At 38.3% G+C, this 27,688-nt stretch overlaps 1 protein-coding gene across 1 annotated transcript in view; it reads right to left on the reverse strand.

The window, feature by feature from the left end:
• Positions 1-27,688, reverse strand: part of LOC139720606 (electroneutral sodium bicarbonate exchanger 1-like) — a 124,727-nt gene that overhangs the window by 21,601 nt on the left and 75,438 nt on the right. The window contains exons 9-21 of the mRNA XM_071631961.1: positions 20,309-20,557; positions 14,664-14,757; positions 12,586-12,748; positions 11,243-11,417; positions 10,230-10,363; positions 9,543-9,755; positions 7,717-7,975; positions 4,419-4,532; positions 3,616-3,780; positions 2,574-2,752; positions 2,135-2,207; positions 1,372-1,440; positions 194-367 (exon numbers count right to left, since the gene is read on the reverse strand). Coding sequence (XP_071488062.1) covers positions 194-367; positions 1,372-1,440; positions 2,135-2,207; positions 2,574-2,752; positions 3,616-3,780; positions 4,419-4,532; positions 7,717-7,975; positions 9,543-9,755; positions 10,230-10,363; positions 11,243-11,417; positions 12,586-12,748; positions 14,664-14,757; positions 20,309-20,557 — 2,061 coding nt within the window. The remainder of the gene's footprint in view (positions 1-193; positions 368-1,371; positions 1,441-2,134; positions 2,208-2,573; positions 2,753-3,615; positions 3,781-4,418; positions 4,533-7,716; positions 7,976-9,542; positions 9,756-10,229; positions 10,364-11,242; positions 11,418-12,585; positions 12,749-14,663; positions 14,758-20,308; positions 20,558-27,688) is intronic.

Consider the following 27,688-nt stretch of genomic DNA (forward strand, 5'->3'; position numbering starts at 1 on the left):
CAATCATTTCTCATCTGCCATTCATGAACAGATGTGGGTTCATCTCTCTGAGCCCACAAATCTAATCAATGTTAGAGTTTGTGATGCATTGCATTAGTGTTTGTAAAAACAAGGAACACAGAAACACAGCCCTGCTCTCTCTCTCTCTTCATCGACTAACATTTTGATTCCTATCTCCATCCCACAGACTTACCATAATGGGAAAGATGAGGGCTGCCATGGTAGACTTGATGACCCATAGGACCACCAGACACATGAGCTGGATGAATGTGAAGAGGTAGACCCTCCTGATGCCGACATGTCTCAGGTAGATGTAGTCTGGCTGGTACTTTAGAGGCATGAAGAAGAGGGCCAGGCGATCCACAAACTGGAGGAAGAAAAGAAAAAGTCACATCACTAACGACTTTGATACTCACACAGACACCAACTTCCTTCTCAAATTCCATGAAGTAAACTACATGTGTATAAAATATCTGGTATCAGCATACAGTGACCCAGATTTCAGACAAACTCTTTAAGACCTAGGTGTTGAGGAATCTGTGTATTTCTACAACTTCCTATCATTTTCTTTGAATACTTTTCCCATAGCTCTGAAAGAGAGAAGCCTTCAAAATTTGAATCTTGCACTACTTTATTGCACTGCATCAAATATTTTTGCACAGACAAGCTTTGCTAGAGAGGCCAAAGGGCAAGTCAATGAACTTTTCAAGAGTCCTCTGATGGCAATAGACGTGACAATCAAGATTAGATATAGTGCTTTCACTTAGTATTTCATTTGATTCTGAATCTACTGTAAAACATGATAAATTCGCGGCATAAAATTTTTGCGAATTGGAGCCGACAGCCTTTTTCGTGGCATGAAATTTTTGCGAATTGCCACTGGCGTTCAATGCATGTAGTGTAGACAGAAATTTTCGCGTGTATTTTAATTTCGCGAATTTTGGCACTCGCGAAATTCGCGAAATTAAAATGCCCGCGAAAATTCCTCGTTTTACAGTATTTCTTTCATGTAAGCACTACGGAATCAAAATGAATGCCTGTAAGCAAATGGCTTTCAGTCCATCGCCAAGGAAAAGGCAATGAGGCTGAAGTACCTGTACCTTGCCTAGGGGCACAACTGCTGCGGCCATGGGACTTGAACCAGAGACTTCAGGACTGATAACCCATGGTCTTATCCACTGAACCACAGACGTAATATGTACAAATGCTACATACTCTCTGCTTAATCACAATTGTGATCACAACTCACTCCTTTAAAAGTGAACATGAAGGCATGTTACTTTGCAATTTAAAACAAGAAATGAAGGAAGAAAGAAATCACTTTTGATATACAAACAATTGTATGTCAGTCATGACAAAAATGAGACATACCTGGACTCCTTTCAGTGAGGCGATACCCATAAAGAGGAAAACTCCATACAGTACTGGCATTGGAACATACTAGGGCAGGAAAAGAGAGATGGAAGATTGAGAAATTCATTAATGTTGAGAAATTATGCACACACAAACATGTCGAATACATATGATGTTGATTCGCAAATTGGTGTTCAGCAGTTCTCAGCACAACATTGATCTCTCCTCTGAGATCCATGAGGGCAGCACACAGGTAGGTATGAATGAAACCTGGCCGACGGGGATCAGGCTTGTGATCTCTTTTACTACCACAGTTAATTCTATGTATTGCCTACTTTTCTTAATATGGATACAGAAACGTTTCTTGAAAAACAATAACAGTCTTTTTCATTTAATTTAAGAACTAATTACATTGTTAGCTACATGTACATTAAATTACATCAAAAACGTCTTTTCCAGAAAACTGACCAGCCCCCTCAAGACTGTAAACAAGTAGCGTGATTGACCTTTTAAACTTTTTGCAACAGAGTTGTACAAGGATACATTCACATTGCCATCTGTCTCGGTGCAACATCGGTGTTGCAATGGGATGCACCCTAGTAACAGAATATTACGGGACTGTACCACGACGCATCACACCGTCTTAGTCTGTGACGGAGTGTTTGCCTTCACATTACCGTCCCGGTACAAGAGCGGTACAACACCGACACAACATCTTAACATATGGGCAATGTCAATGCGGTATAGGAAACTTTCAGGGCACAGTCAACGGTAGACTTACAGCCAGGATTCTTGTCATGAGTGTAGCTAGACCGATCATGGCAAAGACCATCACGCCGGTCAGTCTTTGTTCCCTGTTGGCAAAGAATGATAGCCGGATGTGAGACCATGGTCACCTTGTTATCACAGGTGAGGAAAAATTCATCAAAAAAAAAAAAAAAAAAAATGCTGATTCATTTTGAAAACATGGATCATGCACTTTTCAGAATTACATGTTGAAACATTCACTTTAGGGCATGAAAATCATTCTACAAACATATTTCTTTTTTACTGCTTCAAGGAATAGAATATGTTTACAGGAGACACCCTTGAAACCATTGAAACTGACTGCACATTTCAAGTAGAATTTATTAGCAACTCCCACAAAAAATAAGTTGAACAGTTTTAAAAAGGCAATTCCCAGGTTGCAAGGGTCAAGGTCAATTCAGTGTCTACTTTACCTGCATCCAACAATCTTAGGACGCTCGCCTGGAGCCTTACACTCTGACTCCACCCGGAGACTGTTGACATGGTTGATGGAAAGCACTGTAGCAGCCACAAACCAGGGCAGACCCATGATGGAGCAGATACCCAACATGACGGCAACTATCAGTAGGTCAAGATGGTAGCCAACTCCTTTCTGATGAGGTGAAGGTCAGAAGATTTCAAGTGACAGCTAATTTTCTATCCCCACGTCCAACTTCTCAAATTTTCTCTGTTACTTTTCTCTATTCCAAAGAAAACACTGTATATAAAGTTTTCTTTGCAAATTTCATGGGTCAACTGATAATTCATGAAATGTCATTATTCATCTTTGGTAGTGGGAGGATAATTCTGTGGTTCCGGATCAGGAGTCCAACAATGAAATTTTCTCACAGGTCCCAAGTCATGATATACATTGGCACAATGTATGGCGTAGACAATATGTCAATCCTGAAGATCCTGCATTGTAGGCTAAGTCAGGATGTTTTCAGCTCCCAGGTACACAAGTATATAGCATCTTTATGTTTTGTTTGAGCTTACATCAATCAAGATTTAAACAAAAAAAACACATGCTCCTCTAATAAAGCTCTGTTTCTGTGACAAAGTGTAATGTGTCAAATTTGTCACACTACAACAAGACGATGCTATATGCATTCACCTGCACAAGAAGTTTTAAAAACTACTCTTGTGTAATTTGTATTGGTCACATGACAACATCACATGCAATGTTCATGTACATTGCAATTTCCCACGTTTAAAACTTGATGCACAACGGCACTGTTCAATATGTCTAGTTGATTCAAAATGTTTATCCTACGTGTATGCATAAATGGCAAGCTCACATCTGCAAGCTTGCTGTATTGTATTTGAACTTCTATGAACAACATGAGGGAACCTCTACGATGTATGAAGCTGTACAAAACAGACAGAAAGGGAAGAAAACATTGAAACATTGTATTATGTACTTTACAAAAGTATAATCTTTATCATTAATAACTAATAAGGCTTGAAGTTTCTGACCTTGAACTTGTTTTCCTTCCTGTTGACGATGACTGCTGTGATTTGCTGATCCATGAAGATGAGGATGGTTGCTAGGAGAGCTGGGAGAATGCCAAGAAGAGCTGTCCACCATGGGTTGCCATTGAAGGGTGGAATGAGCCATCCTTTACGCTCATCAGATGTTGGCTACAGACAACAAGCCAACATAAACAAATACTCATTCCATGCTAAGAATCCTTTGCCTATGCCTTGTTTCAGATGAGACTTACCAGCAGTAAGTTTATGTGATAGTAATTACCATTATCACAGTAAGACGTAGACAGCTTTACAATATACTGCTAGCTTGGAATCTTCTAGAATTTTGACCAGGGGGTATGAAAGTGACAGCATAATGCGGTACAAGTGTCTCTACCAGAGAATAGAGCACACTGGGTCGGTGAAAGAGTTCCAAGCTGGATTTTTCCTAAGACTGCAGATGAAACCTTATGTCTGAACAACACTTCATATCTAGTCAGTTAGTCATTTGGTTTATGTAATTGTTCATAAGGTGTATGTGCTGTTCTACTACATGCAAAGTGATGATGGATGATCATGCCAGAATGCATAAAAAACAACTGGCATTCTGTACAGTTCAGTGACTCAAGTACAATTTTGTGATAACGGTAAACTCCCATTAGGGAATAAATTTGATGTGGTTCATTCCATACTGTGCACCTATTTCTCAAACCATGGTCAAATCATTTCTCATTCTATTTCCTTTGTGGCTCTGAGAGGTTCATATTGATATTTAAATACAAACACTTCAGCCTTGGAACGAGACTAACCTTAAATTCTGCAGGAACTACCAACTTGGGTGTGTCCACTCCAAAGAGTCTGTCCACACCCATCATGATGACCACTGCAAACAGCACAGCAAAGTCACTCACTGTGGTTCTCACCTGTGAACAAATTATGAAAGATAAATGTATGAATACGGACACATACAAACAAAATAATCATGAATACTATCATCTTGAAAGGAGGAGAAAAAAAAGAAAGAGAAAAACCCAAGAAACCCAGTGGGTCTAACACATACCCAAGTACTGTAAGTTTATATGATGTACTCCACTCCTTCTTGCAGGCTATCATCCAAGGAGAACACAGCAAACTCGGAGGTTTTGAGTCCATTTGTACATTGTACATTGTATATTATATAACGCCTGAAGAGATCCTTATCATCTGATTGGTTGTTTGACATTGATCATTCTGCCCATTTCACTATGACATCATCATCCGTGCAATTGCGGTTCCATTTACCGTGCAATTTGGATCCATACGATTTGCTCCATTGCACGCTCGCTGAGAGCCCGGCACACTACGCGTGTAAAACGCTAGCGTTTGCAGTGTGTGTATGCGACAGCGTGCTAGCGTAAAGCGCTCAGTGAGCACTCTCTCGATCTCGGATTTTCTCTTCTTCCAAGATGATGATAAAACATCAAATGACAAGGATCTATTTTAAGCGTTATATAAAACAAATAATAAATGTTTTTCATTCGTGCAATGGACAGAACATTTCATTCGGTGAAAGATGAAATGTTTGATCCATTCAACTCGGCTGCGCCTCGTTGAATGGATCATTTCATCTTTCACCTCATGAAATATTCTGTCCATTGCACTCATAAACATTCATTATTTGTATATTCTATCGCACTGGTAAAAATACCTATCAAGTTTGGAGAAAATTTGACTTTACACTTTTAACAAGATTAAAAAGTGACAACTGGCCCCAGTTTGGTCCCGACTCCACAGAGATCACCCTTGGATTTGCAATTAAAACTTGATACTCAGGAATTTATTTACTAAATGCAGACAGAATAAAACTGACCAGAAAGAAATATGATTTATTAGGAATCCCATTTCCATTGCTCATTTTTCCACTAATGAATTTAAATACTCATACAAATGTAGCATTGACTTAATTATATTATGTAACCCTGCATCATAAAACCAATGAAAAGTAGCCAGAACTTGGTTTTTAAGTTAAGGGCAGATTCTGAAAGATCAGACTTCAAGCTTTTAAATGATGTATAGTATAACTCAATTAAAATGGTCTCTCAATATTGGAAAGAAGACACACACTCCAGAAAAGTGTGTACAAAACTGAGAAAAGAGGTGCTAAAGTAGAGAGTCTATTCAAGCCCTTAATCTTACCAAGCAGTGCTAAGCTGTGTAATGAATGGGACAAAAAACAGGACATAAACCACTGGAGCAACAACAGTGAACGGATTATCAGATTAAGCTGAAATTGAGCATGCTCGATTAACACATTCTATCCATTATCAACACTGACTTTCAACGTGGTAGCATCATCCTTTCAAGAGGTACTAGAATTGAAAGTGAAGAGAGTAGAAAGGGTTTCATTTTTTTTACAGAACTGAATAAGGGCCTCTACGGGATACACCAAATCACACTATTCTAAAAAAAGAAAGAAAAAAAGAAAAGAGAAGGGTGCTCTAGAAAATTGATAAGAATGCAATTTCCCATTCACTTTATGATTCCAAACATAAGAATACTGTACAACAAGAATTACTCTTTCAAAAAATATGAAAAGCTCAAGATTGAGTACACTTAGTTTGACCTTTTTCACCTATTTTGAGTCCTCATGTAAAATCAGGGCATGCGACTCAGCTGGTTTTGTGATGCATGGTCACATTTCTGGTTCTAGACAAGGAGACTTTGAGAGATTATCTAATAATGGGGTTTTGTAGCAAAAGGGGGGGGGGGGTCATGGGGCCTGTTTGACTGCTTATGCCTATATTTTCTATCATCCACCAAGTTCAATAAAAGTCTTGACTATGCACATAAGAAAAACACCCCAAAACAATGAATGTGAACATTGGACACTAACTTGGTACTGGCCAAAAAGGGGTCATCCCTGAATCTGCCACAAGCCAACTTGAAAGTACACACACTAATGCATCTACTCAGAGTACACTGCATTTCTGTTTTCATACAAGAAATTTTGTCTTAATTCCTTTCATTTTATATCTCTAATCAACCAATGTAATCATTTATCATAGCACTTTAGCATTATTATTGCTCATTTTATAGAAGGCAATTTGTAAGGCTTCCTTGATTTTGGATTGTTTCCTTTTGAACAATTGAGATTGTATCACTCTAAGGATGCTAGGTGCCAAGTTTGGTGAAATTCCATCAACAGGTTTTCATGAAGAAGCTGAAAATGTAAAAGAGTTTAAGCATGACAGGTACCAGATGATGAATAAAAATTGATTGCAATATATACCATTCCCCACAAGCAGCCTGGATAGCTTTTATAGAGATGACTGACTAATCCTGATATCACAAATAGGTCCTTTTCACCAACTTGTTCCTCTGTTGACCAAACATCATTTGACAAGAACTAGATTCTTATCTAACCAAAACGCCCCCACGCAACCAAAACTTCATGATTATGGACATTTTCAGAATGCTCCAACATTTCTCAAAACATCAACGGTATTTTAAGTTCTCGCAAATACACCTGATACAAATATATGACAAATTTGATGCAAGCTATTCCATGATAAAACCAGTGGAGAATGAGACTACCACAGAGAGATCTCTGCATCAGTATGTTACTAAATCCATGACTGGTGCTGATCTCAACATAAATCTTTTTATTCATGAACAGAGCACTATATCCTCCATATGGTGTAGCCATACACCTCTATGCAGTTCCCTCTCTTATAACCTGTCACTCTGATAGATCAGTAGAGAATGTCTTGTAACAAATGCAGTCTGCCAGCATTTTGTACACATATAAAACAAATTGGGCAGGTTCCATAGAACTATCAAGGAGATACAAAACTTCTACATGCATCTTAATAGGTGATAATATCCTAATCCTACAAGCTTCTATATTACATGCATTTTGTCTTGACATAAAGACATGTTTAATCTTTCAAGGAGTTCCTTGCAGAATCAGGGGGACTTGGTAGGTCTGTAGATTTAATAGGAATGGTGTGAGAATGATCTCATTTACACACAACCCAGTCTACATGTACATCCACACAAACTCATGCTGTTTGTAAACTGTATATGACATCATATACAACCCAGTCTACAACATCCAGACAAACTCACAATGTTTGGGAAGTATCTGGTGGTCTTGAACTCCTTGAGGCTGTAGGCGATGGTGAAGGTTCCAATCATCAGGATGAATGACATGAGGAAGACATCAGACACTGGGACATGTTTGCCACAGTAGTTCCCTACCAAAGTCCCATTCATACTTGCACAGTCTTCCTCAGTTTCCTCCTCAGCAAACTCTTCTAGGGGATATGAGTACAGGCCTATCGACGAGTTGCAATAGCATTCGTAGGTGTCATTCTCATTTGGATACCTAAAAAAAGGGGGACACATGTAAATACATCGTACATCCTTCATTAGTAATCTTTATTTTCTATGCAAGCAGAAACCCATCAATACTACTACCAGTTGTTGGCATATACATGTCATTATCAAAAACATCATCATCATTAATAAGCAGAATCATCGCTGAAATCATTAACATCATCAATATGGCACTACCATCATACATTACAATCATCATCACCGATCAAACAATGTCCTGACACTTGTACAGTTCCCCAAAGCCCTGTGGCAACAGAATTGAAAATGAATTACATTACATTATTTAGGGCATACATAAGACATCCTGTTTGCACCATTCTGCTTTTTCCTCCCCTTCTATGATGTTGTACTTATCTTTACTTTCCTCCTTCTCCTCCTCCTCATCATCATCATCATCATCAACACAATCTTCATTTCAACTCTCTTTCCTCATCCATATCAAGTGATATCTGGGAAAGCTACATTAACTAAAGGCTTTGAACATTTGTAACATTGAGACATTCTCTAAAGCTTTTACACAGAGTAAAAAGCTCCAACTCCACTGCCTCAAAGTGCACTTCATTTCATGAGACTAGTCCTAAAAAGAACCTTTTCACATTTAGCAGTGGTTTCCTCTTCACAAATTTCCTGATATTGCAGATAGTTCTGCACTAGAGGACTGATATCTCTGGCTCTATTGAGTAATTTTGTTCACACCAAAGCCTTTTGAGAGGATTCATCTTCATCACTTTTTGAATGATGAATTAAAGAGGTAAACAAAGAGTTTCATTGCAAAACAAGTTAACTCCATCATTGTCAGGTTGATATACAGTGCCATCAAATCCAAGAAAAACAAAACAAAGAAAATAAGAAAATATTGACTTTGAAAAAAAAAATCATAACTTCAAAGATATTCCTTTTTATGCAACAAGTAAGCAAGTAGTAAGAAGTATCAGCAGAAAGGCTTTATTTTGCTCTATCTGATGATGGACTTCTACAAGATGGAGTCAAAAGGGGCCTGAGCTTTTGATCCTAGAGGAATCTTTGTCAAAGATAGAATGACAAACAAGAAGGGAAAGCAATCACATAGAAGGACTTCACACAACAAGAACAGTCAGGGGAGGGCTTGGGACACAGAACAAAGAAACAAAAGGGGAAGGTTAGAAGGTAAGGAGCTCAACAAGGGAGGGGATTAGAGCAGGAGGGTGGACAGACAAAAGGCAGAGGAGGGTCAGTGATAATCCCAAGGATCATAAGGGTAGCCTGTGAAGGAGGAAGATGAATAGGGAGGCAACATCAAGCAAGATAAGGAACAACAGAAGGATAAAGAATAGAGAAAGAGTGAAATAGCAACAGCATTTCTCTTTTTTTTTTTGGGGGGGGGGGGGGGGGGGCTGAGCAAGCATTCAGCCCTAACCTGGTGTACATGTACATGTACTTGTGTTCAAGCCTGAATCCTAGCCTGGTTTTTAAAAACATTTGAAAATGGCACTTTACTGATTTTGCAATCAATCTCTTCACATACTGCCCATACATGGATGAGACTTGGAAGACTGATATGGGGGCTGACCACCTACCTGTCCACTGGATAGTGTTTGTAGATCTTAAAGAGCTTGTGGACGGACTCGTAGATAAAGATGAAAGAGATCAGACTTGAAAAGCTCTCCTCAATGAAGCGAGTGAAATACTTCACCATGGCGCTGGCGTCCGTAGCAACCAGGATGATGCACAATATCATAGTCCAGAGCCCGATCCAGAAGCGAAAGGATAGATAGTCTAGAGCAAACGCTCTGAGATGAAAAATGTAGAAGGCACAGAATCTCAGAATATGGCTACTCAGTTCAGTGCATTGGTTTGAAAGTGGAATAACTGACTTAACAATACTGCTGTTGGTTGTTGCTTTTTGAATGGTTCATTACCTTTCTTAATTTTTGCAATACAGGGCAAGACCTGCTCTTTTCTTTCAAGACCTTTGACATAATGGTTTCTGAATTTCAAGTTCATTTTCATAGCCATGGATACAAACATTAACTCTGATAGAGATTCCTCACATGATTCTAAAGTTGCTGAGCCCAGTGACAACCAAACTTTGACCACTCTCTACTTTCATCCAAAGTTGATCCAAGTTATGACAAAACAGACCAATTAGTTCAGGAGATATTGATCCAAAGAGATATGCGGAGACAACGCAATTACATACTTTTACTTGGTATTCTTTAGCTTTGGTATGAGAGAGAGAGAGAGAGAGAGAGAGATGATCTTACTCGCAGACACTGACAAGAATCTTTTCATAAACCAGGATAGGACCAGTAGACCCCAATATCGTGAGTGGCTGGCCAGCGAATAGGGAGAAAGCCACACCACATATCGAAGCACCCAGCAGACTCTCCAGAGCACTCTGAAATGGTAAAGAAAAAAAAATTGTCATAAGAGCTGAGGACAGTGACTTTGTGAACAGTATTTGAGTTTACCACAGAATTTCAAAGGTTCACTGATTTGCTAGTTTCAGTCTTTTGCTGCATAACATCATTGGAAATAATACCAAATTATCATAAATATTGGAAAACACAATTACATAGTTGATCAAGTTTGATCTCTGATGATTTTTAACACAGCAATAAAGACCCAGTTCAGTTCTACACTCTTATGGAGGACTGTAACAACCAATACGGTTTGTTCACACACACACACACACACACACACACACACACACACACACACACACAAATAAACAAAAATAAGTACATGTACACATTCTGATTTAATTAAGTCACAAGATATCAGTCTATGGAAAGGTCCAAAATTCCATCGATAACAAAATTTCTAGAAAACTACAGTTGCACCATGACTTTGGTCTGATGTAAATTCAGTCAATAAAAATGTTAAGATCTCTCAACAAATATGATTATTTGAGGCCAGTTGTCCAGAAATCTGGACAACTGGGCAAATTCTGAGCATTAACATTCCCATAGATCATGGAAAAATAGACAGTGTTACTGCAGTTGATTTTCCCTTCATGCAGAAGACCATTACTTTGTAACTGGTTAAAAACTGTCCTTATCACTGAATTTCTGAGAGCTTGATATCCCCCATAAGAAATTTGAGATGAGTTTTGTAGTGAACGTTTCAATATGACATCAGCATTAAGACCCATGTGAGGATAATTTCTATTGCAAAATCCCTTCTTGCTATTGTGTGATTCTCAGAAGCCATCCCAACTTTCCTAAGAGGGCTACATGATAGGGGATTTCCCTCTCCTTTTGGATATGTGTCTCACCATTTGGTTGTGTGTTGCTTCACCCAGCAGACCTCCGAAGGTGATAACCGGTGTGATGCAGGCAAAGTACATGAAGATGAAGGAGGCCACACACTGTATGTGCATTGCATCCCGGAAGTCGCTGAGGAACCAGGGGAACCGACGTTTGCAGTCCTGAATCAGACCACCAAATAACCTGGTACAGATGGAGATTAATGTCAAGATTGGAGTGTCAATAACACTATCATCTACAGGGTATCATTTGTACCCATATCTTTTGTCACTAGTGCTCTTCTCTGATTCTTTTCAATGACCTCATCTTTTATCTCTATCTTTATCTCTATCTTGTCACATTCCCCTTTAATGCCTTGCTCCCAAACTGTTCTTTTATTTCTTGGTCCTTATCAAAGGGGATGGCTTGTAACTGATCAGTGGGAATCAGTGGAAATGCCGGGGGATGATTGTTCCAATTCTTGTGGGATTCATTTAAAGGACAAGTTCACCTTCATAGACATGTGGGTTGAGTGAATGCAGCAATATTAGCAGATCACATCAGTGAGAGTTTGAGCAAAAGCGGACAATCTGTTAAAAAGTTATGAATTTTTGAAGTTCAGTCACGGCTGAATGAAAAGACTACTATAGCTTGTGATGTCACATGAGTACAACGATATAAAGAAAGAATAAAGAAAATCCAACATATTTCCATTTTTCTCGCATAACAAAAGAACGCTCGACTTCTCTCTTTCAGAAGGCATGGGGAATAATACTACCCTTAACATACGTCAGTAGCAAGTTGAAGAAATGTGCACTGCGGTACTTAAAATATTCATAACTTTTGAACGGATTGTCCAATTTTCCTCAAACTTTCACTGATGTGTTCCACTAATATTGCTGCATTCTCTCAATCCTTATGTATGTGACGGTGGACTTGTCTTTTACGAGTAGTACATTATATATCTATTGTTGTGTGAAAACTATTTGCTTCAGAACGGTCTCATATTCAAGTAATGTGCAGATTAATGCTCCATCACTGACCAGGGACGCTAACCTGGAAGCATTAAACTGCACATTACTTGAATATGAGACCATTCTGAAGCAAATAATTTTCACACAACAATAGATATATAATATACTCTTAAATGAATCCCACAAGGATTGGAACAATCATCCCCCAGCATTCCCACTGAATCCCACTGATCAGTTACTAGCCATCCTCTTTAACAACCCTCTTTCTTCAAGCCTTCAAAATCTTCCCTCTCTCTCTCTCTCTCTCTCTCTCATTTTCTTCCTCCTTCACTTTCTGTAAACCTCAAACGTTCCTTCATCCTCATCCTCCTTTCATCTCATGCTAGGGTTCTCCTTACCTGCCCGTCCTCTCCAAGCCCTCATGATTTTCATGTCCCCCGTCTGTGTCATCAATCCCTTCCACATGTCCATTAGGGGAGGCCGAGGGGTAGGCTGACAATCTCTTGGCCTGGGAGGGGGCAGTCTTTGGGGGCTCAATTCGGATGTTGGGATCCCAAGCACCTGAATGGATGTTGATACACACAATGATGAAAACTTTGTACACAGGAAGTGAAACATATGAATCACAGGGTGGTACACAGGTTGTATGCAAAGCTTTATTAATGTCACCTGCAAAGACTAGAGTTCATTTTCCATGTAATGGTATTTTAAAATTCATTGCAAAGCAGAAATTCTTCACTTTACTACACACAAAGTCTGAAGGGAATCAGAAAAAGCAAAATATAACTGCGTAATAAAGAATTCCACCCCAACCAAGCATTCAGCAGACCAACAGTGTGTATAAATCTGAATGTCATGTCAATATCTTTAACAGCCAAATCTGCCTTTAGTAGCAGTCACCAGCTTAGAGTAGGCACAGGCCGAGTGGAGTCATTACCACCCCCCCCCCCCCCCCGAAATACCACGTAAAAGATCTCGCTTACAGTGACGATGACCCAAAACGCAGCCAGCTGCCACCAATTTTGTATCTCACGGTACATTTTTCAGCTGTATAGTGGCATATGGAGCCACAGGCTGGCTAGTAATTACAACGTCAGTGTTTTTCTACTTTATAGCCTTGCCAGTCATAATATGGTGGACAGCTCAGTGATTGCCACTGCTACATTCACCCATCATTTATGCACAGTAATGCACTTGTGAAAAGCTTGCTTGCTGTATGCCAGCTAGTATGCAATAATGTGACCAACTACAGCATTGTTCAATGTACAAAATGCTGTTATTAGCTCATTTATATGCTGCAAGTACGTGAGTACACATGAACAGACTTATATCATTGAGCTACACAACTTGAAACAGTAGCTCCATGCCTACACCCATACAGTGCATGCTTTTTTTCGTCTCCCTTGGGTGGCTGCTAAAGGAAGGTTTGACTGCACGTGACCGATTCTGAACAATGCGATTTGACATGATTTATTTCTGTATATTCATGAAACAAACAAACAAACAAACAAACAAACATAAAAACAGACTACACGTAGCTTTGTTAGATAATGGAGAAAGGACTGATAAAAAGTATAATCCCACCTAATCATGAGCATAGCTCAATAAAGTATCTGAAGACACACCACGAATGTATTTCAAAATCCCATAAAAAAGCAACGCAGGCGGTTAAATACGGTTGTACATTGATATGCATGCATAAAAGAATACAAGTACCTTGTATTTGAAGGTCAAACATACATACATGTACATCATACATATAATGTACCGACACATACCTGCAAAGGTTTGAAAACAAGAAATTATTAACATTTCATTCTGAAGAGTAATGTAATAAATCATCAGAGCTGCCAGACAGGGAAGAGGTGGCTATTTTCCAATGTCAGTTACTGTATGTTGCAATCATGTATAGTACTGTATGTAAACTTATCTGCCTCACAAGAATCATTAAAAACAAGTTTAAAATCATGAATGTCTCACACTCATCATTACTGCATCAAGAAATATTTGAATTCAAACTTGCAATCAACTGGCCAATCGAAATGCACACTTGTCAGAGCTCATTTCTGATTGGCTGCTTCTAGTAAAGTTGTGGATTAATACAATGATCCATTAAGGCCACCGCACACTACACGATCCGACTGGTCTTAAAGTCTTAAGCCAAGCTGGGTCTTAAGACCAGTCGTACGACCGGACACCGCACACTATACGACCCGACTGTAAAGCGCGCGCAGTGCGCACTGCGTGCGCTTGCATTTTACTGCATTGTGAATGGCTGGAAGCTCCCGACTGGTCGTAGAAATTCAACATGTCAAATCTCTACGACTGGTGCTAAGACCCAGTCGTACGACTGGAAACTGGCAAGACTGTGACGTCACACTTCTAGTCTTAAGGTCTTAAGACCGGTGAATCGGGGCAAAATCGTGTAGTGTGCGGCGGGCTTTAGGGTCATCGTGGATCAGGGCGATTGTCTCACCTGGTGGAAGCACTGTGACCGAGTCAATGAACTCATCAATACCGGCCAAGAGATCTTTGACATTCTTTGCCTTGTATGCCACATCGTGGAACACCTATGTCATATAAAATAATGAAAATATTGGGAATATGAATATTAGGTAAAACAACAAACAAACATAAGTGTCTCTTACCCTTTCTCCTTCCATTTAATACTGGGTTTCACTATACAAGAGAAGTAACACATTTCTAATATTGCATATTATGCTCTCTTGGAGTATTGTACACTACTACACTACCTACTCATATAAATCTTAAAATCAAGACATCACAAATGAAGTGATAATTTTGCATTTACAACAGAGGACCAAAAAAACAAAAATGTTGTATACACGAGAGTATATATGACCATGCATCACAAAACCAACAAACACGTTGCCCACCCGGATTTTTATACATGAGGACTCAAATAGGTGAAATGGGTCAGCCAAGTCAATCTTGAGTTTTTCATTATTTCTGGAAGATCAATTCTTTTTCTACATACAGATTCTAAAGTTTGGAATCAAGAAACAAGCGGCAAATTGAATGTGTTTTCTGCAGTTTTCTAGAGTGTATGTGTGTGTGTGTGTTTTATTGTAGAGTGTAATTAGGTATTGGCAACAGGCTCCCTTTCATTTAAAAAAAAAAATCAAACCTTTACATGGTTCATTATTATCTTTAAAAAAAAAAAAAACCTCTGATAACTACTGAAAGGATGGTGCTACTGCATGCACTATAAAGTTTGTATCAGGTACAATGTATATATAGAATTTGCTTCACGAGTGTGAAAATGTCAGCGTAATCTGATAATCACTTCACTGTGGTTTTTATGGAGTTTCACATCCTGTTCTTTCGTACCATCCATAGCACAGAGCACAGCCTAGAGAGATTTAACACTTGAATAAACCCTTATAAGCTTCAAAGCCCGTTTTTTCAGTAAACATTTTTCCTGCATGTACTTCCTTTCCTTTATCTAGACAGGTTAGGAAGGTTCATTTGCATTGAGTTATACATCATTTGAATGTTTAAAGTTTGCTCTTACATGTAAGTCTGCCATTAACTAAAAATACATAAATTCTGTTGCTTTTCCGGTGGTTTTGTGATGCAGGTTCACATACAATGTATAATCTCACATGGTAAAGGTTAACTACACACAGCCCAGTCGCTGGCGCATGGAGACTCTGCACTGCGTCTCGTCGGGATAGGTAATGGTATTGTTACCTTCACATGACTGAGATCCACTTTACTGATAATTTTATACCCCTGGTAATCATGAAGAGGCAAAACAGAAAGTCATCACAGAGTTTAATACCTATTTACTGTTTGCCAGTAAAACATACTGTGCATAATTTTGGAAATGACGGAAAAAAGGATTTTTGCAAGGATAATACAACTCACTTTTCCCAACTTGTTCTTCTTTAATTTTCATTTTAAATCCATCAAGAAGCAATACAGTAATTACTCTGTCATCTGAAGAGACGTTAAGTTTTATGTGGGTGTGTCTCGAGTCTGTGTGTATGTGTGTGTGTGTGTGTGTCCAGGGGTGGGGGTGGGGTGTCAAGCAATTCACCTGGCATATGTTCTCAGACTTGATGAAAACATCTTTCCTGTTTTCACTTTTTAAAAATGACCAATTGATTGACTCAGCAATGGACAAGATACACATCTCATTTTATAAATCAACGTTTCCTGGCAGACAAATTTGTGTTTTCACCAAACTTAGTTCTGCGTGTCTAGTATGACAGTCCTCTGACTCACAAAGGTCACACCTGGAAAAATTGGCTCAAATCAGATAATCTTTTGATTAAGAACAGCTCATCTCTTCTAATACAAGCATGCCATCTACCAGGGTAGCATTGCGGCACATGAGGTGTAAATTTTCTCTATCCTTTTGATATCACTCATCTAGTTGAGATTTTGAGGCCATTTTTTCCCCTTTTCATCCCCCAATGTGAAAATCCAGAGCAACTGAATTAGACTGATTACATCGGGAAAGCTGGGATGACGTCTGACCTGAATTTGCAGCTGACACAATTTGAACGCCCTGCTGGATGCAGTATAGATGTTTTGTTTGAATAAAAAAGGGTACCTCCTCCCCAAAAAGTCTTTGTTTCATCCAGCACATAAATAGTTCAGCAACTCAAATTCTAACTTTTGTTTTACAGAGAAAAAGAGAGAGAGAGAGAGAGAGAGGGAGAGAGAGAGAGAGAGAGAGAGAAGGGGACAGAGAGGGAGAGAAAGGGGTATACATATATGCACATGTGCATTCACAAATATGTGTAGATATGAAAAAAAAAATGTATACTGAAACTATTTATAATGAATACATGTATAGCCTATTCAGAGAGAGTGAAGAATAAAAGTTATAATGTACAAGCATGTACAGTGCATGTGCAAGTGGCTGTGTACATACACAATTTTTCAGTATTTATAAAGACATTAAAGATGGTATTTAGTGACATGTTTGAGTATCCAGTACGAGCCTGTACAGTCAGGATTTTACAATAAAGATTTAGAGCATTCAGCATTCATCTAATATACACCACACTGTTTCAAGAAAGATGCCACAAATGAAACATTTGCAGCAGAGACTATGGATTAAAGACACTGTTAGTTGGATTGGCACAAATTGTACAATTTTGCCCGATAAACATCTGGCAAATTGAGTGTAGGACCATTCATCTATAAAATGTAAGGTCATCTGACCCTTGCTCCTTATTGACAAAGATCCAAGCCATCATTTGCAATTAAGGTGAAAATGGCCACAGAAACTCTGCACCATAGATTATACACCTACATCAACATGAGACAGACTTCATTTGTATTTGTATCCATTGTAAACTCTGCATGAAACTTTGTTCTCTTCCTTCTACAGAGAAAGAACTCAGGAACATGCATCTGGCTCCTGAACATATGTTTATACTACACTGCTATTCATTAGCTTATACAATATGTATTCAGCCTAGTGCAGAAAACCTTGTGTGTTACCTCGTAAAGAGTCTCGGAGTAAACAAGTATGGGGCACACAAAGTGGATTACGTTATTCAAGGAGTGGCTGTCCAACTTTATCATGGCTACCAATTCATTTGAGTACAAACCTGAATGCCACAAAATATAGAAACAGGCCAAAGAATTCCATATCTTTTACCTGCCATCCCCTTTCTCCCTCTCTTTGTGTGCTATCATTTCTCAAAAGCAAGACAGAGGTCTATTTCATGATTCCCAATGAAGCCACGAGTATTCCTTACACATCCCTCTAGAAGCTGTTTATCGTTTCATGGCCTTTACATTTTCCACATGGAAACAGTTGCAAGTAGCATCACAGAAGATGGGCAAAATTCCATGAAAAGTCAACAATATAAGATGTGAAAAAGTTACAATTGGTTTTCTTTGTCACAGGTGATAAACCTATTGCAGAGATAGCAGACTAGTCAAACTTCTGAATACTGACTGCACATGATGAGGTGAAAATTGAGGTGCTCTATTCATCTTGGGTACGTGTAGAGCTTCTCATCTTCCATCAAATGTAAAATCTTGTTCCATTGCACAAATAAAAATCATCCATTATTTGCTTGCCATATCGATGGGTGTGGTCCAAACCAAGTCCTGAATATAATGACCACCATATCTGAGAAGAAGGCCATTGAAAGACAGACTTTGGTTTAATGATGAGACTGTGATAGTAATGGTGATGTCATCGTGTGCTAGAAATAGAGCGTTGGATGGCATTTTGCATGCTAGGTTTTGAAAGCATGCAATTGTACTTTTTTTCTTCTCCCAAATGTCATGTGATGAGCATATGTTCTATGAAAGAGACTTGTTGACACATATGCACCTGATCAACATTCTATAAGCATCCAGTGAAACCTACAACCTGCCTAAGCACCTGACACGCATTATGTCACATTTCACAGGTGTGAAGACTCATCTCAAGGCTGTACAACACTTAATTCAATGGAAGACTCACCCTCAGTCTGCCTGGGAGAACAAAGTTTTAGTTGGGAATTGTGAATGGGGATAAAAAACTTTCCCTATTGGTCACAGTTTAGGAAGTATACCACAGAGAAGTATTGAGAGATGGATATCACAGTCAATATTGTACTCCTGATCCAAGGGGGAAAAAGAAAGTGTGTGATTGTTCATCAAACAAATACACAGTATGCATTATTTAAAAAAAAAAAATCACTATTTTAAAGATGCCCTTGAAAGTTATTCTACACAAGTATCAACATCAGACATGAAATCACATTTTCTTTTAGCTTCACCAAAGACAATGACATCATATCAAAGAGAAAGTTAATATTGGGAGAGATTTCACAAACCTCTACAGGACCTTGAAGGACTGCATACTAGGCTTCTATCCTCACATCAGTGCCATGCAATTTCCCATGAAGGAAATGTTTTTGTTGCTGACTACAAACTGAATCACAATTTAAAGGCAGTCATTCCATGCTTAGGTTCCCCTATCTCCTACCTCCACCTCAATTGGATGAGTTATTAAAAAAAGATAATCAAGACTTGCAGTCAACCCTTGCCCAGTGTATGTTCTTTTGACTACAAGAAGGATGAGAAAACTTTTCCATTCCTAGAGCAAGAGTGAAAAGAGGCCAGCCTCTAATGAAAGGACTTCTGAAATATCCATCAGTCTAACAATGTCTTTACATGCTGGACATATGTTGCCCTTTTCATTACTTGGCATGACAGTCTCATGTCAGTAAACAATGCCCTGGTTGTCAATTTTCACTCCACAGGGAATGTCTGATTCATTGCTGGTTAGTCACTTATTTCACTTGTTTCCTCTTCTTTCTTCAGGAAGATAATGAAGAGGAGAAAGATGACAAACAGACTGGAAAGGTTTCCAGTTCTCAACCAGCATTAACATGACAAAGAAGGGGAAAAAAAAATCTAATTCCCTGCCATTCCGTGACCCACAATGTCCAAATGTTTCTCACTGTTTCTGTTGCAGCAATCACAGATATTCTTTGATAAATATAGTTAAACCTATAATGTATCTCCAATGAAATCTTAGGTGCTTTAAAGTGAGTTAATGAAAGAGAAAAAGGCCAGACATTTAGGAAAGCTTTTAAAAGCCTAAAACAGTCCTGATAAAGAATGGATAAGCAATAGAGATTTCCAGAAGAGGTGTACTTATTGCTCTCTACACTAGCGTATAACGATGTCTACAATGGCACAGTCCTCTTTTTGTTGTTGTTGCGTGCTAGCTTCCTCTCTTTAAGAACATAAGGAGGTATCACACATAAATTCTAACCAGCCTGTAGTAAAGTTCACATTCTTTGAACCTAGTTAACCTCAGTTGAGATGTACTCAATGGTTATGCTGAGTCATATAAGCACTGTGGCTTCAATTGAATGTATTCAGTGTGTAAAATTATCATAAAATTCACATCGTTTGATTGATTACTAGATGTGGTGCTTCACAGAAAAGAAACTTTATCATTGGAGGATATCTTAAAGGTGCCTCACATGTTAACTGGAAGACAAATCATCTTAAAATCTCATACGGAAATGTCGAGTCTGAATCATCCTCTGAACCATGACTACATCCCTACTCTATGCTGCTTTTTAACACCAAGGTGGGGGGCATTCCTACACACCTTGTATTACATACCTGATCAGACATAAGGGTAGCCACGCATCGGCCGATCTCATGGTACCGCTTTGTCTCTGATGACTGTGGGCCCAGCAGGATGAAGAGGAAACGAGTGGGAATGGGTACCTCAGTCAAGTCTCCCAGGGAGACAGCAGTGCGCAGACGAACAAAGGCAATGATAGGACGTGACAGGAAGTCTACTTCACCAACAAGAACATTGGATGCTTCAGCTCCTGGTGGAATCTTGCGCATGAAACTGTGCCTAGCCTGAATGGAGGAAATATTCATTCAGACAAGAAAAAAAAAATAGTTTAAAATAAGGTTCACACAAATATTTCAGGATTATTGTCATGTCACTTCCCTTGTTTTTTTTTTCTTTTCAAACAAGGTACATGGTCTCGAGTTACTTTCAATTTACTGACCCATCACCTGAACGTATGCACAACATGCAATTAATGCTGTTTTTTGTTCTTTGGTGGAAATGGCTTGATGGTCAAAGTAAGGTTGCTTTGTTTGTATGGATCATGCAATGGAGTGACATGTCTGACCTTGAGTGCTGTGCATGTACAGCATGCTTTGCAACAGAAGCAATGATTTCAAAAATCTGAGTTTTGCAATCAACGATTTACAACCTAACCCTCATGGCTTTTGATAATTCACAAATGTACACACACAAACACAACCCTTTCATTAACACATTTTGGTCATCATATTCACATCAAATACCCGTATCCTTGACTTGTCACTGATGAGCATGTTTTATGTCTAAATCGAAAAAAAAAAGTATCATTTTAAAGTAAACTGATGTCTCCAGTAAATGACTTAAAAAAAAACAGGTTCTCTTCTTCATGTATTTCCTCTTGAAGATAATGTCAAAAGTTGGAGCTTCCTCCTTTGAAAAGAAGGAAGAGGGAGAAGAGTGACTGAATGAATTCCTGCTATAGTGAACAGACAGACCAACGAGGAGAACTGCAATACTCAGTGAATCTAAACACCATCATCATAAGACTTTCACACTTGATTAGTGGTTAGACACATCAAGTAGCCATAAAATATTTGGTTAATTGATGAAGCTTCAATTAAACTGAGACAGCTGCTCACACAGAAAGAAATAGCATGCACTCATCACACTGTTAAGTGTAAGAAAACACAACAATGTGTTAGTAAACCTCAAAGGAATGTCAAAGACTTGAACACAAATTTTCTTGGGCATTCATTATGTTGCTCTCTTTTTTCCATTTTCTGTGAAGGCACAATACACTCTGAATGCACCAAAGAAAGCACTCAGTTTGCTGTGACTTGATAAAGGTCTGCCAAGAAATACTTCTATATGTGCTGGTTTACAGACCCCTTCTTGTGCTTCTGTCACTCTTTTGAATCTTGATTCTTTTTTTTTTCTGTGCAATTCTGACTCGCTTGATTCATATCACAGTGTGCCAAGTGCACACTTTGACTGAACACAATGGTATGTATATTGATCATACATGTACATTGAAGGAGAGAATTGCATGGAAGTGATATGAGAGGCTTCTCAAAGAAATATTACTAGAAAAATCTATAATTTCTCTAAATTACCTACATTGCACTAATGCTTACATGTACATAACAATTCATGCAACAACTTGTCTAGATAAGTAGAAGATCTCAACTGTCATTATAAGCGCAAATATTGCAGTTCCATGAACATGCTATGTGTGCTTTGGTGTACAGCCTTTTTTTAAATGATTTCTGTTGGTTCAACCTCCTCTCTTTCCCTCAAAACCAGCCCCCTCAATCAGCCCCTTCAACCAGCCCCCCTCAACCTACCCCCTTCAACCAGTCCCCCTCAATCTACCCCCTTCATCCGGAACCCCTCAACCAGCCCCTTCAACCGGACCCCCTCAACCAGCCCCCTCAACCAGTTTCCACCACACAAGTCATGCACATACATGTAAACAAAAATGGACAGTTACACGTTGTACCATACCATTTCATAATCACTTCGAAAACAAATGGGCACTAATACAATGTATGCTTGTGAGCATGTATAGAAGAACCTTTTGGCTCTCAATATAATAATATGCTAAAATTGTGCAGCCTTTAAGCCCCAGACCAAATTATACTGGATTTTTTTTACTTTACTGCATTAGTCCCAACTCTCACTTTAGAATGAGAAATACAGCATAGTAAAAACAGACTGATTTAAATAGATTACAACTTGGTACTCTTTCCTTTCTCCACTGTGAACAAATCTGGGACAGTGAGTCAGCCTATATGTACATGCCCGTATATAGGATATTAGGGTATTATTAGCTGATGCTTCAATGATATTTTTCTCATTCTTTCCCTTTATACAATGCTAGAAAGTAAAACAAAATAACTGCATAAATAACTTCTCATAAATGGAGAAACTCTGTACTTTCAAATTCAGCAGCTTTTGAATATCTCTAAATAAAATTTAGTGATGTTCTCTTTTACTGTATTTTCATTTTCTTTTATCTTTATCTATTTATTATTTATCTATTTATTCATTTTCTCTTTTTTTTTTTTTTTTTTTGGGGGGGGGGAAAACTTAATAAAAAAAAGACTAAAAAAAAAGAAGTGGTATCACCATTGATTGCATGGTTGTGAGCTACTTGCAAGTACCAGTGGTGCTGTGTACTGTAAAACATGATATATTCGCGGCACGAAATTTTCGCGAATTGGAGCCAACGGCCTTTTTCGCGGCAAGAAATTTTCGCGAATTGCCTCTTGCGTTTAATGCATATAATGTAGATAAGAAATTTCGGGTGCATTTTAATTTCACAAATCTTGGCGCTCGCAAAATTCGCGAAATTAAAATGCACGTGAACATTTCTTGTTTTACAGTATTCTTTATCTCTTCAGGCCAGATTCATTTCTAGGAATAGCTACTATAAATATATTTTCCCCCAAAAGGACCCCAGTGCTCCCAAATTCATTGTGATGAACACCAGACTCAGAACAGGGAGAAAGAGATGTACTTGATTTATTAGATAATTAAAAGAAAATGTGTTAAGAATTAAAGTAACATTGACAAGTGCAAATCATTTTCTGACAGGAATTAACAAATCCCAGAGGAAGGCAGTAGAGAGAATTTTAAAAAGACAGGATTATTTATCACGATCCACGCTGGTGCAGACAAGATCAGTGTCGGCACAGAAACACATACCTTGGAAAACTTCTTGCTCTTAAATGAGTTTGATCTACTATGATTGGCAAATTCATTCTATAAAACAAAACAATAACAAAATAACATGACATCAACAACCATGACAATCTCCACACAATCAAAACAGCTTAGGCCATCTCAGCACAAGTGTAAAATGGACATTTACCATAAATATCTAAGCAAAAAGCTGAGAAGCATAGCCAAGAACAGATTGAACGTCTCAATGAAACATTGACACACTCATAAATCACAATCTTTGCAATCAACAAAGCATATACAAGAATGTGAAGTAGAGACAATACAAAAATATTAAATGCAAATCAAAGCTGAAGCAATAGAAATATTTCACATGACATGCAGTAAACTCAAACAAATTGGAATGTTTGTTATTATTACTAGCAGTAATAAACAAGAGTGCAGCTGCATATTATTTTATTTCTCCTGCTTTGATGATACTGATAAGCACAGAAGAATCATAGTTGACAATTGTTGTGTACTGCATAAATCTTTGGATGATAGCGATGACAGAAATAAAGATGACATCTGTTGCCATGGAGATTTGACAGGCAAGGAAAATAGAACTTTCCAGCATGAGGATGCATCATCCATGACATTCCATACCTTTACTACATGAGTAACATTCCAAGATAACCACAGGCCCCTGACACTGTCTGATACAAATCAATATCACAAGCTGCATGATTTTTTTTCCTCTATTATCAAACACTGTGGAGAGATGACATGTTCAACAGCATATCAACATGAACATGTCATTCTATTTTTGTTATCATAAATCAAGGAATATGTGATAAATATGAATCATATTAGCCCCATTCACATGTGGCCAGAAACCAGGGATTAAATCGAGATTAAGACACAAGTATTTGTTTGTAAACATCTGTTCCCCTTCCCTCTCAAAAAAGAATTTTTTTTTTTTTTTTTTTTTTTAAACCAAATGCATGATTGGATTTTCATATTACATCCATTTGGACAAAGAATGAGGTGCTTTTAAGTTATATTCACACAAATAGTGAGATTTAAATCAGAATAAAATGTGTATATACGGATGTACAAAGTCCCTCCACTATCAAAGAGAGAGTGGGGGGGGGGGGGGTGGGGGGGGGGTGGTGCTCAATTGCTGTTGGTTGAATTCCTGGTTATCTGGTTTGGTGTTCATGGGCTTGATCATGATAACTACAATACCAGCATGCTACCCAAGATAATTAGGCTTCAGAGGAAGTAGCACAGAAATGCAATTTACAGCCAGATACATGTATGAAGGAGAAGATGATACACGAATAATGGACAGGCTAACAGCCAGCATGGAAACAGTCATGATGTCAATGGCATTGATGACAAGGATGATGATGATGATGATGATGATGATGATGATGATGATGATGACGATGATGATGATGACGATGATGACATGATGAAGATGGCAATTATAATGGTAAAAATATGTCATGAAAAGAATGATTTGTTCAAAAATGATGAATTATATTATGACTGAGAAGAGTGGAAAACATAGACAATGCATATCAAAACATACACCAAACACATTCTATGCTATGTTGCCATAATACATGTATTTCAAACATCTTATATGATGCTTGCACAAACATTTCCATGCAATATTATAAGTCAGTAAACATAAAAGCACAAGTTGTTACAACAACATGACACACAAATGGGACAATGATGAATTTTGGAGTACATGGCAAACATGATAATGAGAGGCCTATTATGTAACAGGCAGCGAGATATTTTATCTTACACATTATGCACATTATGGTAATGTCACTATGGAAACACTGCCATGGCAACAAGTTAGTTTACAAGACGACACAACCCTGTACATCTTGAGAGAAGCCATACATGAGTTACTATTGTTAGATGTGAAGGTACAAATTGTAAGAGTCTGCTTTTTTGCAAAATTGATGACAGCTGTAAAACATAATTGCAGGTACCATGGAATATGCTGAAAGCTGATTGGTTGTTACCATGGGAGATGCAATTGTCAATTCTTTTTTTTTTAATATTAAAAGGACCTTTCAATAGCATTTTGGTTCTTATGAAACAGAGATAAGGCAATGCTCTGGAGTAATCAAGTGTAGTGCATGCTGTATACCAGAATACACCCGCAACCCTGCATTAAGCAATGATGAAATGATGAATTTGTGGACAGTTTTAGCAGCTTTGTCAATTAGCAGCCATGTCAATCAACAGCCATGAATGTGACGCAAGTGAGCTCTGTTAACCATGGTGTCCTCTTTCATTTCCTAGTGATTATGACAGAACACTTTCTGGCCATTCATGAATGCACAGTTAAAATCATCATGCATTCAGGAGTATCCCAAAACATTCTTTCATCTTAATATCCCTTTGACAAATGCTGATGATGTGAGAGAGGAAATATTAAATGAATTTGAAATGTTAATGGTGACAAAGTAAAGGAAGACAAAGGAAGACAAAGTCAGACAGATATGATATAATCAATCAAATTCCAACCGAGAGCGTGAGGCCTTGTAGATTCTGGGGAAGTGACATTCTTGCTTCGCTGAGCCTCTTCTGTGGACATGGAAAGAGTGCAACATGACAGGATGCCCAGGTGAGGGACAAGTGATAATAATCACATCAGACTTGAATTCAGGCTAGTACACAATTAGCACTGAAATCATGTCATGCAGAACTTCAAAAGTGCATATAACAAGAAAAACAAGGGGAGGGGGCACAGTTAATGTAACTGCAATATCTCTGAATATTCTAATGGCAGTATAGCTGATATGTTGCGATGCTTGAAGCTTTAATCAACTGTAAACACTCCAACAGCACCATGAATTAGACAATACGTATGTCGGCATGGGAAACCTCACTTTGGTTATGTGTGCTTGAAGCTCTTTTTCAACCACAATGTAGCAGCAACACAGCAATGTTGTTGCTATACGTGCTTTTCCTTCTGTGATAGTACAAATTAATTTCTAACTATGCTCAATTTCTTATAAATATACCTATAAAGCATATGTGTTTACAGAATGTGGAGTATTAGTGAACTGTATATTGCAATATTTTGATGAAATACACAGTAATCTAAAACCATCAACAACAAATGAGTGCACAGGGCTTTATGTCTCAAACTTGAAGTAAGCAATGAATTTCATCAAAGAGAATGTATCTGCAAATTAGTCTACAGACATGAAATGAGTTTACGATTTACATCCATAAACCACACAATAAGGAAAAAAACCCTGCCCCCCACAAAACAAAGGAAGAAGAATTTTCCCTTATGATGGTTTAATACATTGCATAACAAAAACTTTGCAGATTAATGTACAGGAATGTGCTTTCTGTGTTTTGATTTTTAATGAGGAAAAGTGAAGGCATTTGATAGCACAACCATACATTTTCATTTATTCTTTTGTGTCTCCAGTACTCTAATATACGATAAATATTTGACTCTGCTGTAAAGAAAAGAAAAGAAAAAAGAAATCAAATAGCTCATGCACCTCTCATTAGAGGAAAAAGAAAAAGAAATTAACCATGAAAAATCTCCCATCCCGTCAAAAGACACAATTTTGGTCCCCGTATGAGGCTCCTGCACAACCAAACAAATCAGAATGTGGTCTGGATATGCAATTTCTACAAGAAGACCTCTTCCACTTGGCTATTCCTGGAGAGACAACTCCCTTTCCCTTTCCTTTAATCGAGGTAAGATTTACTAACCTGTATAGCACAATGTAACCTAACTTAATTTATTTGTGCAATCAAACTTTCAGTATAAGTAAGTGAGCCTTTTGCTGGGGGGGGGGGGGGGGGGGAGGGATATAGGGCAGGAATAAGGGCAGGGAATATTGGGTATCCACATTGGGAGAGGAAAGTGACTCTAACATCATATCCAGGGGCCCGTTTCATAAAAGTTACAATTATGGTAACTTTGTCATCCAATGGTAACTTCCATGGAATTCTTGATGTTGATTGGCTGTTGAGCATTGTTGCCATGGTAGTTACCATTGGATGGCAAAGTTACCATAATTGTAACTTTTATGCAACGGGCCCCAGATGCAACACAAAGCATAGAATAGAAAAAAAAAACAAAAGTTGGGGGGGGGGGGGTGGGAAAAGCAGAGCAACAACATCAACAACAACAACAACAACAACAACAACAACAACAACAACAACAACAACAACAACAACAACAACAACAACAACAACGACGACGACGACAACGA

Source organism: Diadema antillarum, unplaced genomic scaffold (genome assembly GCF_040938485.1).
Source record: "Diadema antillarum isolate AM-2024a unplaced genomic scaffold, OU_Dant_1.0 scf00000130, whole genome shotgun sequence".
NCBI lineage: Eukaryota > Metazoa > Echinodermata > Echinoidea > Diadematoida > Diadematidae > Diadema > Diadema antillarum.